The sequence below is a fragment of the Chiloscyllium plagiosum genome, unplaced genomic scaffold (assembly GCF_037043375.1).
Source record: "Chiloscyllium plagiosum isolate Xiang-an unplaced genomic scaffold, Cpla_swu_hap1 HiC_scaffold_1, whole genome shotgun sequence".
Lineage (NCBI taxonomy): Eukaryota > Metazoa > Chordata > Chondrichthyes > Orectolobiformes > Hemiscylliidae > Chiloscyllium > Chiloscyllium plagiosum.
Genome location: NW_028270139.1, coordinates 36,881,568 through 36,899,834, shown reverse-complemented (window position 1 = coordinate 36,899,834; position 18,267 = coordinate 36,881,568). Strand labels below are relative to the sequence as shown.

The window sequence follows — 18,267 nt, the reverse complement described above, 5'->3', positions numbered from 1 at the left end:
AATTAAGTTTGGGTAGATGCAACAAATCAAGGAGTACAGATAAAACAGGAGAGCCGAATAGGAATATGGAAAATGAAGGTCAGCAACTGGTATGAAAAGATAAAGAGAGAAAAACCTAAGGATGGACTAACAGTCAAGACTAAATGTTACAAGGGTAACAGAAAGGCAAAGCTAGTGCTTCTATATCTGTGTACATGTAGCATTCCAACAAAGTAAACAAATTAACAGTACAAACTGAAGTAAATATGATCTGATAGTATTATAGGGACATATCTGCAGGATGACAAAGATTGACCCTTAAGTATTCAGTATTCAAGAATAATAGTAAGTTAGATCGTTGTTAAGTGATAATCTTGGTTCAGGAGATAGGATGTAAAATCGAATTGGGTGGAAATGGAATTAGTGGGGAAAGGAACTCAATTGTTGGGGTGGTCTACAGGTCTGCTAACAGTAATCACATTGGAGGGTGAACTACGCAAAGAGAAATGTTGAGTACTAGTGACAAAAGGTCTGCATTCCCTTTATCATGGGTGATTTTAATTGACAGACAAACTGAAAATATCAGATTGGCAGTTTTAGTCTGAATGAGAAATTCATAAAATGCTTTTAAATTTCTTAGAACAGCATGAACCAACTAGAGAGCAGGTTATAGATATTTTAAATAATTTCTGAACAGCCGGTTCAGAGATGTTACAACACAGTTCTAAAGCAGGTGAGATTTGAACCCAGGTCCTGTGGCTCAGAGGTGGGAATATTACCACTGTGCTGCAATGACACCAAAGAGAAAGTTATGTTAGACCCAGTATTGTGTAATGAGACAGGATCAACTAATCATCTTTAAATAAAAGCAGTTCCAAATTGTAGTGACCACAAATTGATTGAATTTTATATTCCATTTGAGAGGGTGAAGAGTGGGTCCAAGAGTAGTGTTTTAAACTTCAGTAAGGGAAACCATGTGGGCAAACAGGTATTTGGCTCAGAGAAATCATAGAGAAGCAGAGGTATTCATCTAAGGATATATTTTAGAATACTCAACATGAGTAAATTCTAACTCACTCACAAAATGAGTGAGGACATACCACCAAAGAGTAACTGAAGAAATTAAGGAAGTAATTAAACTTAATTTAAAAACACCAATATTGTGCAAAGCTGGTCAGAATATAAACCACCACAGAATGACTGACAAAGATTAATCAGGAGAAAGAAAATAATGTGAGAGGAGGCTAGCTAGAAATATAGAAACAGATAGCAAGTGTTTCTACAAATATCGAAAAAGGCAAAAAGAAGTTCGTAAAAAATGAATTAATGGTCGAGAATTGTAAGAATTGAGAGTTTATCATAGTGAGGAAATGGCAGAAGAATAAATATTTTGCTTCTGACTTGACTATAGACGACGTGAAAAAATAACAATTGTTCTATTTGGTCAGAATTCTACTCTACTACCACACTTTGCTTGCAGTACACCTTAAAATGGACCACTTAAACTTACTGCCCAGGCTTTGATTTTAAAGATATCTCGTTGCCCTAAGCTGTATCATCATAAAGTGTTTCTCCCTATCCAGTCAATCAATTTATTTTTAAAATCCAAAAAACTTCAATTAAATTACCTTGACCTGCTTTATTCCAGTGAATAAAACTATACTTTGCAATTATCCCCTGTAATGGTAGCCTTTGGAGGCTTCAGGTAACATTCTGGTGTTTGTTTTGGTGTTCTTTGATTGGGAAAAGTAAGAAGAAGATAAAATTCAAGGAAAATTATTCAGACTGCTAAAATTTATTTACACACTAACATCAGATGCTTGTCAAAGCCATATCTCATAAATGTATGCAACTGAGAATGTTAATCGGTAGGTTGTTCATGGGTGCAGACATTGCTTTTTAAAATAAAATCCTTCATGAGAGTTCTTAATACTAATTCTTCCTTAAGTTTTGAAATTCATCATTTCCTTCCTGACTCATGGTGCAGTAGTGCATTATTTGAAAAAATATTTTATTGGATATGAATACTGTAACAAGGTCAGCATTTGTGCCTATCTTTTAATGCCGTTGAGAAGATGTATTTCAGACATGCTGTAATAATCATTTTTAATTATCCTGCTCTTCCTTTAAAAACCATCTCTTTGACCAGCATTTTGGTCACCATCTAGTATTTCCCCATCTACGTTGGTATGAATTTTAGTTTCATTTTACTTCCAAAGCATATTGGGCTGTTTTCTATCTTAGAGGATATACGTAAAGGCGAGTTGTTGCTGAGGAAAATGTAGCTGTTTTAGAAATGGAACAATTGTAATTGATCTTAACATCGTTTCACAAATTTACATCTATCATAAAATAATTGGACTTGAAAACGTTATCACAAGCTACAAAGTATTTTAGCTACCATTGTTGATTTCAGGTTTCTGCTTCAGGTTTCTCATCATTGTTCTCTAATATTCCTTTTCTTCCAAATTTCTACAAACATGTTGCCTTCCAAATCCAAGTTCTCCATTCCTGGCAGTCCAGGTCTAAATCTCTGCATCAGGCCTATATCCCACAGCTCTTATCAAATCACAAAAGGCATTCCATGTGACTGTGACAAAGATGACTACATCACCTGATTTCTTTCAAACTGCAAGTTTTGAAGCAATTGATGATATCATCTTCCTCTACATCGACATCACCATCATGTGAGGCTGTGATTTGCTGGGTCCATTCTCATCTTGTTTAGTCATAACCAGAGAATCTGCATCATTGGTTTCTTTGCACAGGCCCAAACAGTTAGCTCTGGTGACACAAAACATGTATTTTTGGCCACTTCTTATTTCTCATCTGTAAACTGACAACGTCATTGGTTTTTCAGATGTATGTTGGCAGTACTCTGCTTTACCTATCGTAGCCAAATTTGCAGATGGCTCAAAAATAGGTGGAAAGGTAAGTTGTGAGGAGGTGGCAAGCAGTTTGTTGATAGATTAAGTAAGCAAGCAAACAGTTAGCAATTGGAGTACAACATGGGGAAAATGTGAAATTGTTCATTTTTGGAAGGGAGAACAAAATTTTATTGAACTGGAGAAAACCTGCAGAAAGCTAGAACATATAAAGGGATTTGGGAGTACTTCATAGAATCCCTACAGTGTGGAAGCAGTCCATTTGGCCCATCGAGTCCACACCAATCCTCCGAACAGCATCCATCCAAACCCTATCCTTGTGACCCTGCTTTTCCATGAGTAATCCACCTAACTTACACATCCCTGGACACTGTGGGCCATTTAGCATGGCCAATCCACCTATCCTGCATATCTTTGGACTAAGGGATGAAACAGGAGTACCTGTTTCGAAAACCACGCAGACACACGGAAAATGTATAACTCTATCGCCAGCGCTGTGAGGCAGCGGTGCTAACCACTGAACCTTCGTGTTGCCCCATATGTGTCTATGAAACACAAAGCTAGTTACTAATACTGTACAAGGTGCTGATGAGGGTGGTATGACTGGTGGTAGTTTAACCTGAGGTCACCACGCCTTAGGCGAGGTTAGAGGTTGAGAAGCAAAATCCTTCAAGGTAACATCAGCTGGTGAAGATATTGAACCCATGCTGTTGGCATTAATCCAACTGAGCTAACCAACTTCCTGACCTAAAACTACTTGAGTGACTCAGTTTAATATTTTGTTTTCTAATGGGATTTATTTAACATGCTATTGCTGGAAGTGTTTTCATTGAGAGAAGTGCAACATGTATTTTAGGGTGAATGCTCAGGCTATGCAGTGCCTAGCTAATTGTTGAATTATGGAGGTGGATAGACAATGAAATCAGCAACCTATCATATTTAAGTAAGGAGTTAACAGTCTATTGAGTTTGTTAGCAGTCCAATTAATCCCAGTATTATCTGTCCATGTGCTTATGCAATTGGTGTGAGCTGTTGGATGGGAGTGGACGCCCAGTTTTTCCAAAAAAATATATTTGGAAGAGTGGTAAGAAGGGTACTGACTTTGGAAGGTGCTCTTTGTGCACCAGGCACATACCCCTCCTTACTTGACTGTCCTCCACCTCTTCCTTCCTTCCAATCTACACTTTTAAATCCACCCCATGTAATGCCACCAGGTTAGCTGTGTCCAGGCAGTTCCAGTGGGCAAAACATGTTATTTTGCACTAATTTCTCCTACTTGAAGCATGCAGTGCCTTTGGGGTGGGCTTCACAACCCCCCGGTAGCCAGCAACTACTTTTCTTTCAAATTGGTGATTAGTCTTCCCACCGTCACTAAACTTTTGCCTGAAGTCTTTGTAAAACAATATTCTGCTGCATTAAAGGCATTGTATTATTACTAATTGTAGCATGTGGAGTATTGTGGCTAAAAGATATAGCAGTTATGAAATTGAGCAGTGCAGTGTGATGTCATCCTGTCAAACAAGGGTTTAATTGTTGTTCTCTTTTTAGTTGATGACTTCAGTGAAGAGTCATCCTTTTATGAAATTCTTCCCTGCTGTGCCCGATTTCGCTGCAGTGATCTGATTAATGAGGGACAGTGGCATCACCTGGTACTTGTGATGAGTAAAGGAATGTTAAAGAACAGCACTGCTACCTTGTATGTGGACGGTCAGCATGTTAACACAGTAAAGGTATGACACTTTGAGAGAACCCATGTCGAAAGTTGCAACTGTAAAATCATTTGGAATGCAGGAATACTACTTTTACCAAATAATTTTTGTTTCAGATAACTTTCTGCTGCTGCAGGTCAGTTTGTGTTCTCTTTAAAATGACATCACAAGTCCAGTGACTCTATCCACCTTGGTATAATAAAAATGATCCATCACTGCCGAATCACTTAGGTCTTTGTATTGTTCAAGGAATGCAATTTTTTCCAAACTTCACTCACGGACATGGGTGTCACTGGCTGGCCTGCATTAATTGTCAGTCCTTAGGGGCCTTTGAGAAGATGATGAAAGGTGATTGAAACTGCTTGCTGGAACTGCAGTCCATGTGCTGTAGCTTGACCACAAATGCTGTTGGGGAATGAATTCCACAATTTAGACTTAGCGGCAGTGAAGGAAAAGTGGGTTACTTAGAGGGGAACTTGCAGGTGGTGTTTCCATGTATCTGCTACCTTTGTCCTTCTAAATGGATGTGGTCATGGGTTTAGAAGGTGCTGTCTGAGGTGAATTTGGTGAATTTCTGCCATGTCTGTTGTAGATAATATACACTGCTTGTACAGAGCATCAGTGATGAGGTTCCTTCCAACAAGATTTTTCTCTGACAGTTTATCATTATTTTTGACTTCACAGTTCTCCCTCTAGGTGATGTTTGTTCCTGTCCAAGTATAATTTTTAGCTAATCAAATAGTGAAAGCCAATTGATTGATCAGTAGATGCCAATTCCCAGAGGAACTATTTGTTTTTAGTAAGTACTTTAATAAAAACAGTCCTAAATGATTATCTAATGACTAGGAGATAAAAATACATATAGTATTGTTTACCATACAATATGGAGAAAGCTTGTAACATGGGCTTTTAATGGCAGCAAAAGAAAATCCATGCAGAATTGCTAAGACTACCAAGTTTCTAAGGGCATGTACTTGGGCCTGTTAATGTATTGAAAACATTTTCTGGACAATTTGTTCAATTATTTTTTTTTTCAATTGATTTAGTTTGTTCAGATCACTTTTATGGATTCTCCAGGAAAGTTTATACATTCCAAAATAATGAACTAAAGAAAATACCATGATTTTATAGTTCAATAAAGTTATGTTGTCTTTTAAACTAGAAATTGACCGTAGCAATGTGATGCATTCCAGTGTAAAACACAGCTAATAGTATAGCATTTATTCCAAGCAAATTAATTAGGTAATTATCATTTTTACAACAACTAATTTGACAATCAAGTAAACATTTAAATATAATATATTTTAATTTAATTTAATTAAATTTCATAGTTTCTTGAATTTTAAGACAATCCACCCCTTAAAATTTCCAGCATTTAAATTTTAATTGGTCATAGTACGTTTCTCTACTTAATTACTTTTTCAGTCACCAACTTTTTGTTTTCAAACAAAGACAGCCTTCTTTGGCTAGCTGGAGTAGCAATCTAAGAAATCACAAAGGAGCAGAGTACCCAGTAATGATGTCAGCATGTTTGAACTCAACATTAACAATCTGAATGAAACTAGTGTCAATTTCTATATGGAAAGGATGCAAATTATTTCTTTGAAATCATAGAATCCCTACAGTGTGGAAACAGGCCCATCGACCCAACAAGTCCACACCGACCACCCGAACAGTCACCCACCCAGACTCATTCCCCTACCCTATTACTCTGTTTACCCCTGAATAAGGCACCTAATCTACTCATCCGTAAGCACTACGGACAATTTAGCATGGTCAATTCACCTAACCTGCATATCTTTGGACAGTGGGAGGAAACCAGAGCATCCGGAGGAAACCCATGCAAACAAGGGGAGAATGTGCAGACTCCAGACAGACAATTGAGAGAGGCTGGAATCTAACGTGGGTCCCTGGCGCTGCAAGGCAGGAATGCTAACTGCTGAGCCACCCGTGGCACCCCAATATTGGCAAAGTATTTTCTCCTTCCCTCAAAAAAAACTAAAACCAAGAAATTGTGGTAGAGTGTAGTAGTTATGGATTAATCATAAATGTCAGTTATAAAAAACTATGCAATAACTGAATTAGTAATGCCAGCATTTGGAACCAAAAAAGGACATTACAGCATAGGAACACAGACTCTTCGGACCACCGAGCCTCTGCCGATTCTTAGTCGTAATTTAGACTCGCTGCTTATTGTCCGTACGCTGTTTCTATCCCTCTGTTCACCTTCCATTCACGTGTCTATCTTGATGCACCTCAAATGGTGCTAACATGTCTGCTTCCACCACCTTCGTTGGTAGTGCATTCCAGGCCCCACCAGCTTTTGTGAGAAATATTCCCCATACTTCTCCCCTAAACTATCCCCCTCTCACCTTGAATCTGTGCCATCTTGTAGTTGACCTTTCCACCCTGGGGAAAAAGCCTCTGACTATTCACTCCATCTACGTCTCTCTGGATTTTGTAGATCTCTATTAGATCACCCCAACAATCCAGTTTATCCAATCTCTCTTCATACCTAAAACCTTCTAGACCAGACAGTATCCTGGTAAACCTACTCTGCACCCACTCTAAAACATCCACATTCTTCCGGTAGTGTTACGGCCAGCACTTGGTCAAAGAGTGCGGTGCTGGAAATGTACAGCAGGTTAGGCAATACCCGAGGAGCAGGAGAGTTGACTTTTCGAGCATAGGCTCTTCAGGAAGGAGGGGATGGCCTAAGGGGGCTGAGAGCTGAATGGGGTGGGGCTGAGGGGAAGGTAGCTGGGAATGCAATAGGTAGATGAAGGTGGGGGTGGTGATAGGTCGAGAGGAGGGTGGAACAGATAGGCGGGAAGGAAGATAGACAGTTTGAAGTCTGAGTCGAGTTGGGAAGTTGGATCTGGAATAAGATTGGTGAGGAGGGGTATGTGGTGAAGTGGGCAGTGGTGGAGTGGGGCAACTGGTGAAATCCCATTGATGTTGTGTGGTTGGAGGGTCCCATGCAGAAGATGAGCTGTTCTTCCGCCACACGTTAGGTGGCTAAAGTTTGGCAGTGGAGGAGTCCCAAGGACTTGCATGTTCTTGGCAGAGTAGAAGGCAGGGTAAAAGTGTTCAGCCACAGGACGGTGGGGTTGTTCAGTGCGTGTCCCAGAGATGTACTTTGAAATGTTCTGCAAGTTGGCGTCCGATCTCCCCAGTGTAGAGGAGACCACATAGACAGCAATGGACACAGTGGATGACGTGTGTGGAAGTGCAGGTACATCTCTGTCAGATGTGGAAGGATCCTTTGGGCCCTTGGATGGCAGTAAGGGATAGGTGTGGGCTCAGGTTTTGCACTACTTGTGGTGGCAGGGGAAAGGTGCCGGGAGTGGAGGGTGGGTTGGTGTGGGGGGTGGACTTGACAAGGGAGTTGTGGAGGGAATGGTCTCTACAGAATGCAGATGGGGGTGGGGAGAGAACTATATTTCTAATGGTGGATCCTGTTTGTAGGAGGCGGAATTGGCGGAGGATGATGTGTTGTATCCAGAGGTGGGTGGTGTGGAAAGTGAGGACCAGACGATTTTTGTCGTTGTTGCGATTGGAGGGGTGGTGTTCAAGGGAAGAGGTGCGAAAAGTGGAGGAGATGCACGGGAGAGCATCATCGACCATATGGGACGGGAAGTTGTGGACTTTGAAGAAGGAGGCCATCTGGGATGTTCTGTGGTGGAATTGGTCCTCCTGGGAGCAGATGCGATGGAGACGGAGGAATTGGGAATAAGGGATAGCGTTTTTACAGGATGCAGGATGGGAGGAGGTATAGGTCAGGTAGTTGTGGGAGTAGGTGGGTTTGAAGTAGATATAAGTGTTGAGTCGGTCACTGGAAATGGAGATGGAGAGGTCCAGGAATGGGAGGGAAGTATCCAAGATGGTCCTGATGAACTTGAGATTGGAGTGGAAGATGCTTGTGAAGGTAAAGGTTCAACCTCCTCCTGGGAGCACGAGGTGGCGTTGATACAGTGGGGAATGGTGCCAGTGTAGCTGCAGAAGACGGACTGGTCCACGTACCCGATGAAGAAGCAGGCATAGCTGGGCCCCAAGCAGGTGCTCATTGCTACCCCTTTGGTCTGGAGGAAGTGGGAGGATTCAAAGGGGCATCTTTGCATCTTCCATCAGGACTCCCGCCCACCCTCTGAGGACCCCTTCTCCTGCCTCCAACACACCCCATCCACCTGGACCCTGTGCAGTCTGTTATCCGCCCTCTATCTCTTCACCTCCAACTGCTATCATTTCATTGACCGCCTCAATCTGTCCACTCTAACCTCTCCCCCACTCTAACCTCTCCCCCACTCTAACCTCTCCCCCACTCTAACCTCTCCCCCACTCTAACCTCTCCCCCACTCTAACCTCTCCCCCACTCTAACCTCTCCCCCACTCTAACCTCTCCCCCACGCAACGCGCAGCCCTACGTTCCAACCCCAAACTCATTATCAAACTAGCAGACAATATTGTCACGAGGTAGTTTGGCACAGCATCCTCTACACCACTGAAGCAAACTCTCAGACACCACCTCCTCCTGCCCCCTCAACCATGACCTCACCCCCCATCACCAAACCATCCACAATCTCATCACTTCAGGGGATCTCCCACCAACAGCCTCCAACCCCATAGTCTTGGAACCCTGCACCACTTGATTGTACCCCCCACCCAAAATTCACAAACCTGACTGCCCCCGTCGACCCATCATCTCAGCCTGCTCCTGCCCCACCAACCTTATCTCTGTATACCTTGACACCATCCTGTCCCCTTTGGTCCAGGATCTCTCCATATACATTCAGGATGCCATCCACGTCCTCCACCTCCTTCATGACTTTTGTTTTCCTGGCTCCCAATGCCTCATCTTCCCCATGGACACCTAGTCCCTGTACACATCATCCGCCATGACAAAGGCATCCAAGCCCTCTGTTTCTTCCTCTCCTGCTAACCCAACCAGTACCCTTCCACTGACACTCATTCGATCAGCTGAACTGGTCCTCACCCTCAACAATTTCTCCTTTCAATCCTCCCACTTCCTCCAGACCAGAGGGAGAGCCATGGGCCTCAACTATTGCTGCCTCTTCTTTGGGTCCATGAAACAGTCCATCTTCCACAGCTACACTGGCACTATTCCCTACCTTTTCCTCTGCTACATCGATGATGATATTGGCACCACCTTGTGCTCCTACGAGGAGGTTGAACAGTTCATCACCTTCACGAATACCTTCCACCCTGGCCTCCAGTTTACCTGGACTATCTCAGACACTCACCTCCCCTTCCTGGATCTCTCCATCTCCACTTCCAGCGACCGATTCAACACGGCTATCTACTTCAAACCCACCGACTCTCACAGCCACCTGGGCTACACCATCTCCCACCCTACCTCCTGTAAAAACTCTATTACTTAATCCCAATTCCACCCTTCCGTCGTATCCGTTCCCGGAAGGCCAATTCCACCATGCAACATCCCAGATGGCCTAGTTATTCAAACACTGCAATTTCCCCACCCATAAGGTTGGCGATGCGCTCCAGCGTATCTCCTCCACTTCCTGCAACTCTGCACTTGAACCACCCCTCCAATTGCAACAAGGGCAGAACCCCACTAGTCCTCATCTCTCCTCCCCACCCCACTAATCTTCAGATACAATGCATCATCCTTTGCCATTTCAGCCACCGACAAACAAACCCCACCACAAGGGAAATATCTCCCTCCCCATGCCTATCTGCATTCCGTAGGGACCATTCCCTCCACAACTCCCTAGTCAGATTCACACCCTCCACCTCCGGCACCTTCCCCTGCCACCGCAAGAAGGGCAAAACCTATGCCTGCACCACCCCCTCACCTCCGTCCAAGGCCCCAAAGTATCCTTTTATATCCATACGAGATTTTCCTGTATTTGCACGTCATCCACTGCTCTCTGTGGTCTCGTCTACAGTGGGGAGACAGGATGCCAATGTGCAGAATGTTTCAGAGAACATCTCTGGGGGACACGCACTGAACAACCCCACTGTCAATGGTCGAATACTTCAACTCCCCCTCCCACTCCGCCAAGTACATGCAAGTCCTGGGCAGCCTCCACTGCCAAACTCTAGCCACCTGATACATGGGGGAAGAATGCCTCATCTTCTGCCTTGGGATCCTCCAATAGCACAGGATCAGTGTGGATTTCACCAGTTTCCTCATTTCTCCTCCCCCAACTTATCCCAGATCTAACCTTGCAACTCAGCACTGCCCTCTTGAACACTCCTACCTGTCCATCTTCCTTCCCACCCATCCGCTTCATCCTCCTCTCCGACCTATCACCTTTACCCAAACCTACATCTACCTATCTTTTCTCAACCCCACCCTCTTCCCATTTATCTCTCAACTGTCTTGGGCCTCCCCCTGATTCCTGATGAAGAGCATATGCTCAAAACGTTGTCTCTCCTACACCTCGGATGCTGCCTGACCGGCTGTGCTTTCCCAGCACCACACTCTTGGACTCTAATGTCCAGCACCTACAGTCCTCACTTTCTCCCTGATTGCCAGAACTACGTGCCATATGCCAAATGTGGCCTAACTAAATTTTTATACGGTTGCAACATAGCTTGCCAACTTTGATGCCCTGGCCCCTGAAGGCAAGCATGCAGTATGCCTTCTTGACCACCTTATCCACCTTTTTTGCCCCTTTCAGGGATTTATGGACCAGGATACCCAGGTTCTGCTAATTAATGTATATTTCACACCTGAAATTGATCTTTCAGAATGCATCACCTCACATTTGTCCACATGAAGCTCCATCTGCCATTGCTCTGCCCAAATCTACAATCTATCTATATCCCGCTGTATCCTTTGACAACCTTCCTCACTATCGGCAACTCTGCCAATTTTGGTGTCGTCTGCAGACCTTTAGACAGTTTTATTCAAGAAATGTAACTGAATTGTGTATTTGCAGACTTTAGTCTTAGTTTTCTGGCAGTGTCCCTGTTTCGTGTGGTGAATGCTTCATGCTAAATAGTATTCAATGTGTAATAGTATCCAAAATTCCAATAATAGAACCAGGTAATGTTATAAACATTGATTTTACTCAAACAACATTAATTGTTAAACTGCAAGCAGAATGAACACACATTGCATAATCTATCTACTGACTTTTAATTTGAGCTGACAGTTTTTGCTGTGACATCCAGAAAGTGCAAGTTTTATGTGGTTGACTTATGTTTCTTTGTGAAGCAGACATTGAGACAATGATAACTGTTTCTTTTTATTTGACTTTGCAGCTTCATTATATCCACAGTTCACCTGGTGGATCAGGGTCAACTAATCTGCCAGTTGTTAGCACAGTGTATGGCTACATTGGAACACCTCCAGCTCAGCGTCAGGTCTCATCGTTAGTATGGCGTCTAGGACCTACACACTTCTTGGAGGAAGTTTTACCTGCTTCCAGTGTTTCTATCATTTATGAATTAGGACCAAACTATGTTGGTAGCTTCCAAGCTGTGTGTGTTCCATGTAAGTAATATTTTTGATGCAAAATTGTAATGTTTAACATTAAGCTGATTGGGTTCTTGGCAGATAACGAGTTTGTTAATTTGAGAGAAAATGCACATGTTGGTGTTATTACACATAACAGATTTACCCCAGCTTTGTATATCTGTTGAAAAATCCTTCTCGCTCATTTTGTTTTTGTCATATTGATTTAAGCATGATGTACCAACACTTGTCCTTGGTGATACTTTTTTCAGTTATGGATTATGACTAAAACATTCTTCAGCATTGTTTAAAAAAAGTCTTCCTGTGGCATAACTAAGTAACTGAAGCATCTGAAATAGGAAGGGCCAAAATTCAGTGTGGTCCTACATCTCTAGGTTATGTAACAATGACAAGACTGTCTGCAGAACAATATAAATCATCCACTTTAACCATTAAAATTTCCCTCCCTCGTCTAAAGCCACTCCTATGCACACATATATAGACATGCAAATAAACTGGTATTATGAGTGAGGGTGATAAAAAGGAAGGCTGTTTAATTGTCCTTGAATAGTTCACTGAAGTTGTCCTTTTGGATTTTTGTGACATGCTATTCGTCAATCTATGTCTTCAAGTACTTTCACTAGCTTGGAGAAGGCACAGAGCAATTGGTTTGCCACATTGTAATGTCTCTGACTTATTAGTTAAAAGCAAAGGCTTAGACAACTGGTGAAGGAAAGTAAGCTGCCTTACTTCAAGGTTAGGTTTTTTTTTATTGTAGAGAAAAGGCCACCACCTTCCCTTCTGGGTATCTTGTTAACACTTACGAGTTCTTCAGCAATCTAGGAGCATTTAGGTAGTTTTTAGCAAGCAGTAGGCTTTTGTCATTGAAAGCTGGTCACCACTTCAGAGTAAACAATTACTTATTGCTGGCCGATTTTCATTTTAATAATAGATCCTGGCTCTTCTTTCCAATATCTTAGGTTTTTAGAATAGTCCTTTTCCCAGCTCAGTGCAGTATCAAAAATATAGAATAATAAAAAGGTAAGGTCTATATAAGATCAAGCATAAAGTGGGAAATATGCAGTTATGCAGAATAGCATAACAAAATATTACTTTAGGGAAGAGAGATGACTGCATACTGCAGTAACAGAGGGGTCTGGGTGTCCTTGTACATGGAATATGCAGAGTTAAGAATTCAAAGTCATGCAATTAGGAGAGCAGTTGAAAAGTTACAAGGGGAATAAGTTGATAGGTCTTGATAGAAATATGCAGCATCTTGTTGAGACCATAACTCTGTACAGTTTTGGTCTCTTTTAAGAAAGGATGTACTTACATTGGAATTAGCGCAGAGAGGGTTTACTAAGTTGATTTATGGGATGAAGTTGTCTCGTAAGGAAAGTTGAGAAGGTTGAATTTGTGCTCTTTAGAGTGTAGAAGAATCAGAAGTAATCTTATTGAACCATAAGTTTCTGAGGGGACTTGATGGAATTGTTCCTGAAAAGGCAATCTCCTTCAATCGCCTATATCGAGATTTAGGATTATAGTTTTAGAATAAGGTGTTACCAATTTGAAACAAATGGGAAGGAATTTCTTTTGAGTGTCATGAATCTTTGATACCGTCTATCTGTGAGAGCATGGTGGCTGAGTTATTTTCTATCTTAACCTGAATATATTTACATTTTTCAGCAATAAGAGAGTCAAGGGAATAATGAAAGTAAGTCTTTTTGAGGCTAAGATTAGAACAGCTATAATCTTATCATTGGTGCAGCAGGCTTCTAGGAGTCTGGCCTACTTTAGCTCCTAGTTTTATCTTAAATTAATTTTTCTAACTCCATTTTAACTGTATGAATCATAATAGCTCTCTAGCGCTAATTTCAAATGTGCTTAATTTTAAAGCAAATGCTATATCTTCCCCAACATTTGAAGATGTGTGGGCTTTGCTCCATCCAGATGAAGAGTTTTTATCCTTTCTCTAAGCTTAATTATTTTATCAATAATCTTCATTTCTATTTTAAATGTCTCTTTATATTTTTGATTCTTGCCATTGGCCGTCCATGATGTTGTTCTTCATTAATTGGCCTATAACTACTAGTTTTGTTATTTACTGATCTGGAGCATTCTTTACTTTTCCTTTGAACACAATTATTAAGAGCTTAGGATTCTATTTTCTCCATGTCTTGCTAATTAGTTTTCCTCTAAACTTTTCATGTATGCTCTTGATACCTTATTGGTTGCCTGTGTAGTTGGTTAACACCTTTTTCTTTATAGAATCATAGAATTCCTACAGTGTGAAAGCTGGCCATTTGGCCCAAGAACACACTGACCCTCACAGCAAGCTACCTGTACCCATCCCTCCTATCCTATACCATGATCCTACATTTCTTATGGATCATCCACCCAGCCTGCACATCCCTGGACACTATGGGAAATTTAACATGGCCAATCAACCTAACCTGCGCATGTTTGGACTGTGGGAGGAAACTGGAGCACCGGAGGACACCCACACAGACACAGGAACAATGTGCGAATTCCACACAGTCATCTGTGGCTGGAATAGAGGCTGGTGCTGTGAGGCAGCAGTGCTAACTACTGAGCCTCCTTTTTCTTAATTTTTTTTTCCAATTTTCTTTATTCACGCATGGTACATATTTATTGGCTGATTTCTTGTTTTTTTTCCTTCTGGGCACTTTTGTTATTTGGCGGGGCCAGGAGTGTGGTGCTGGCAAAGCACAGCAGGTCAGGCAGCATCCGAGGAGCAGGAGAGTCGACGTTTCGGGTAGAAGCCTTCATCAGGAATCTTGTCATTTTAAATGTTTTACATTTCTTTTGTACTGGTACTTAGTTTTGTTTTTGCTAGTTTATGTTCCCTAGTTCAGATTTTGTCATTTTAATACCAGCTTATTTGCATTCTATTTATTTCGTTCTTGTTCTTCTCACATCTTTTATCTTAATTATGTAAATATTTTGTGATTGCCCTGTCTTTAGTGTTCCTTTATTTATTTCTAGTTAACTTTCCAGTAGTAATCAGGAAATGCTCCTGCTTTTATCAGTTTTGTTTTTAAACATATTGGGTAAGAAAGGAATCCTGCACACTTTATACAATCTATCTTTCCTGTACTCCTTTCATTGCCACTTATCAATTTTTTTGGGGGGTGGGTAAAATTTCCTGGGCTTATCATTCTCTGTCTCTCACTCCTAAATATATTCCTTTACATATTTATTCCTCCATCTTATTTCCATTACTGAACGCAGTGTATGTAACCCTTTCAGTTATAATTATGAGGTATAGCATAGAGTGTTGTTGTGGTAGTTTAGCTTTTTAAGAATCCCACTTTCTCAACCTGTGCTCTATTAAATTTCTATGCTCCCAATTATCTTTACAACTCTACATCGAGTATTTTCAGGGGGAATAAAATATCAATACTGTATTTAAACACAGTGATCATGGATTCTAATGTTGGGCATTACATGCAGTAAGCCAAAATTTTCTGAGAAGGAATGGATGTATTTCAGTGGTTTAGAATTGTTCTTTATGAAATGCTTAATTTGTTTGGAACTGCTTTTGTTGCTGTTTTTTTTAACCTAACGCACAAAGCACAAGGTAACCATAAGCGCACAATAATACTATATTGGTGTTTTGTTCCTAGAATAGCTTTCAGTTGAAACAAAGATGTAAATTCTACTTTGTAAGATTAGCGATAGTCTTAATGAAAAGCACCTTGATGCCTATATATTGAACATACCATTACACATGATTATTTCTGAGATTTAGTCTGTGGAATTTACGATATACTAATTTTTGATTGTATAACTAAATGGTTATACAATGACATCTGTAGATTGCAGAAATTAATGAGATGTGATTTCAAAATATATTTTTTAAATAAACTTTATTATGGAAAGTCTACATGCATGAATAATATATGTCCTCTTGCTCTTGTTCCTCTTAAGAGCTGGAATAGTTTCTCACTCTTTATTCTATCCAGCCCACTCCTGATTTTGAAGATGTCTATCAGTTCCTCTCTTAGCCTCCTTCACTCTGAGAAGAACAGACCCGACCTTCAGTCTATCCTCAACTGAAGTTTCTCATTCCTGGAGCCTTCCTTTTTTTTTTCACCCTCTCCAATTTGTTCATATCCTTTTTGTTGTGATCTCTATAACTATACATGATACTCCAGTTGAGAGCTAACAAATGTCTTATACAAGTTTAACAGCACCTTTTTGCTGTTGTACTCACTGCCTATTCATAAAACTTTACTTACTACACACTCTACCTGTCCTGCCATTTTGTGATCAACATACGTATATGCCCAGTTTTCTTTGCTCTTGCACCCCCTTAGAATTGTACTCATTTTATTGTCTTTCCACATTCTTCCTACCAAAATGCATCACCTTGCACATTGCATTGGAATTCATTGTCCACCTATCTTCCACTACATTAACTTGTCTGTCTCTTCTGGAATTCTATCATGTCCTCCTAACAGTTTACAGTTCTTCCAAATTTTGTCATCTACAACCTTTGAAATTGCCCCTTGCACACCAAGATATAAATCATTAATATACATCAAGAAAAGAAACGGTCATAGTACTGACACTTGGAGACATCCACCTTAAACCTTTCTCCATCCTGAAAAATATCTATTGGCAACTACTCTGTTTCCTATCAACTAATCTTGTATCCATGTTGTGACTGACCCTTTCAGTTCATGACTCATAGCTTTCCTCACAAGTCCTCTGAAAGTCAATATACATTGTATCGAGTGTCATTTGCATGGACCCATTCTGTAATCTCTTCAAAAATCTCTCAAGTTAGTTCAGCATTGTTCCCCTATTTAGAAAAACAAAAATCCATGCTGGCCCTTTCTAACAAACTCCCTTTTCCAGGTAACGATTAATTCTGTCTTGAATAATTGTCTATAGAAGCTTCTCTATCACTGAAGTTAAACTGATTGCTATGTAATTGCTGGGCTCAGCCTTACAAATTTTCTTGAACAAGGCTACAATGTTTGTAGTTTTTCAGTCTTCTAGCACCTCTCCTGAATTTGGGGAAAACTGAAAGATTGTGACCAGTGCCCCTACAATTTACATTCTTGCTTCCTTCATAATCAAAGATGCATCTCATCTGGGTCCAGTGCCTTGTCAACTTTAAGTACCAACAGTCTATCCAACACTCCTACACTATCAATTTTAATGTGAGTCATGGCTTCAAAGTGAAGAGGGTTAGGATAAAATATATCAGATGGAAAGTTGCATTTGAGTCATTTGTGGAAAGTCTGTATGTTTTAGTTCAAAGATTTTTCTAATTCATACCACGTGTAATTGAACAACTTGGGCAGAGTTTAAAGCTAGTAAATATAATTGCATCATTGATACTATGTAGTTATGCTGCAAAATAGCTTTACTGTTGTGATTTCTTTTTATTATTGAAAGTTATTCATCTGCGAGATTGTGGCATTGATGAGAGTTCTCTTCTTTAAAGGTAATAGATACTGATATTTTTTCTAATTAGTGTGTTGCTAATGTGTTCCTTTTATAAAGGCAAGGATTCAAAATCTGAAATGGTCATTCCATCTCCCATCAGTCTGATTCCTGAGGAGAAAGTATCTTTTGGGTTGTATGCACTTTCAGCCTCTTCACTCACAGTGGCCAGGATTAGAAAAAATTACAACAAGATGGACAGCAAAACCATAGCCAAACAGGTGAGCATTTAGACGAAACGCATAAAATAAAAACTATGCCTTAAGACACGGTTCAGTTTACACATATTTGTGTTCAATTTGCAAAATTGTTTGGTAGTACAGAATTAGATCTGGCATTACACCAGCTTTTAAATTCAAATGCAGCACTTGTGTTATAGGCTTAAAGTTAATTTGGCTTGATGTCAATGTCCTGTTAGTGTCAAAGACCATTCATGTTGCTACTGTGTAGTAGGAGCATGGAACAGCTAGCATCACCAGTTACTCAGATACATTATCCTTCCCTTAGAACCACGATCAAAGTGGGCCAAGGCCAATTATATCAAAATTCAGCAGGCGCTGGGAAATGTAGATTGGGGACAGCTATTTGAAGGAAGTCCACATTTGATATGTGGGAGGCTTTCAAAGATAGGGTGAGGATGGTGCAGGATAGGCATGTCCCTTTGAAAGGAAAGGCAAGATTTGTGAACCGTGGGTGACAGGAGAAATTATGCAACTAGCCAAGAGGAAAAGAGAAGCGTACATAAGGTTCAGGCAGCTAAGAACAGAACAGG

General features: G+C 40.8%; 1 protein-coding gene across 6 annotated transcripts in view; it reads left to right on the top strand.

The window, feature by feature from the left end:
* wdfy3 (WD repeat and FYVE domain containing 3) overlaps window positions 1–18,267 on the top strand; it is a 407,974-nt gene that overhangs the window by 198,461 nt on the left and 191,246 nt on the right. For all 6 annotated transcript variants that reach the window (XM_087985817.1, XM_043696108.2, XM_043696088.2 and 3 more), the window contains 3 exons: window positions 4,413–4,594; window positions 11,825–12,056; window positions 17,556–17,716. In XM_087985817.1, the coding sequence (XP_087841943.1) occupies window positions 4,413–4,594; window positions 11,825–12,056; window positions 17,556–17,716 (575 nt within the window). The remainder of the gene's footprint in view (window positions 1–4,412; window positions 4,595–11,824; window positions 12,057–17,555; window positions 17,717–18,267) is intronic.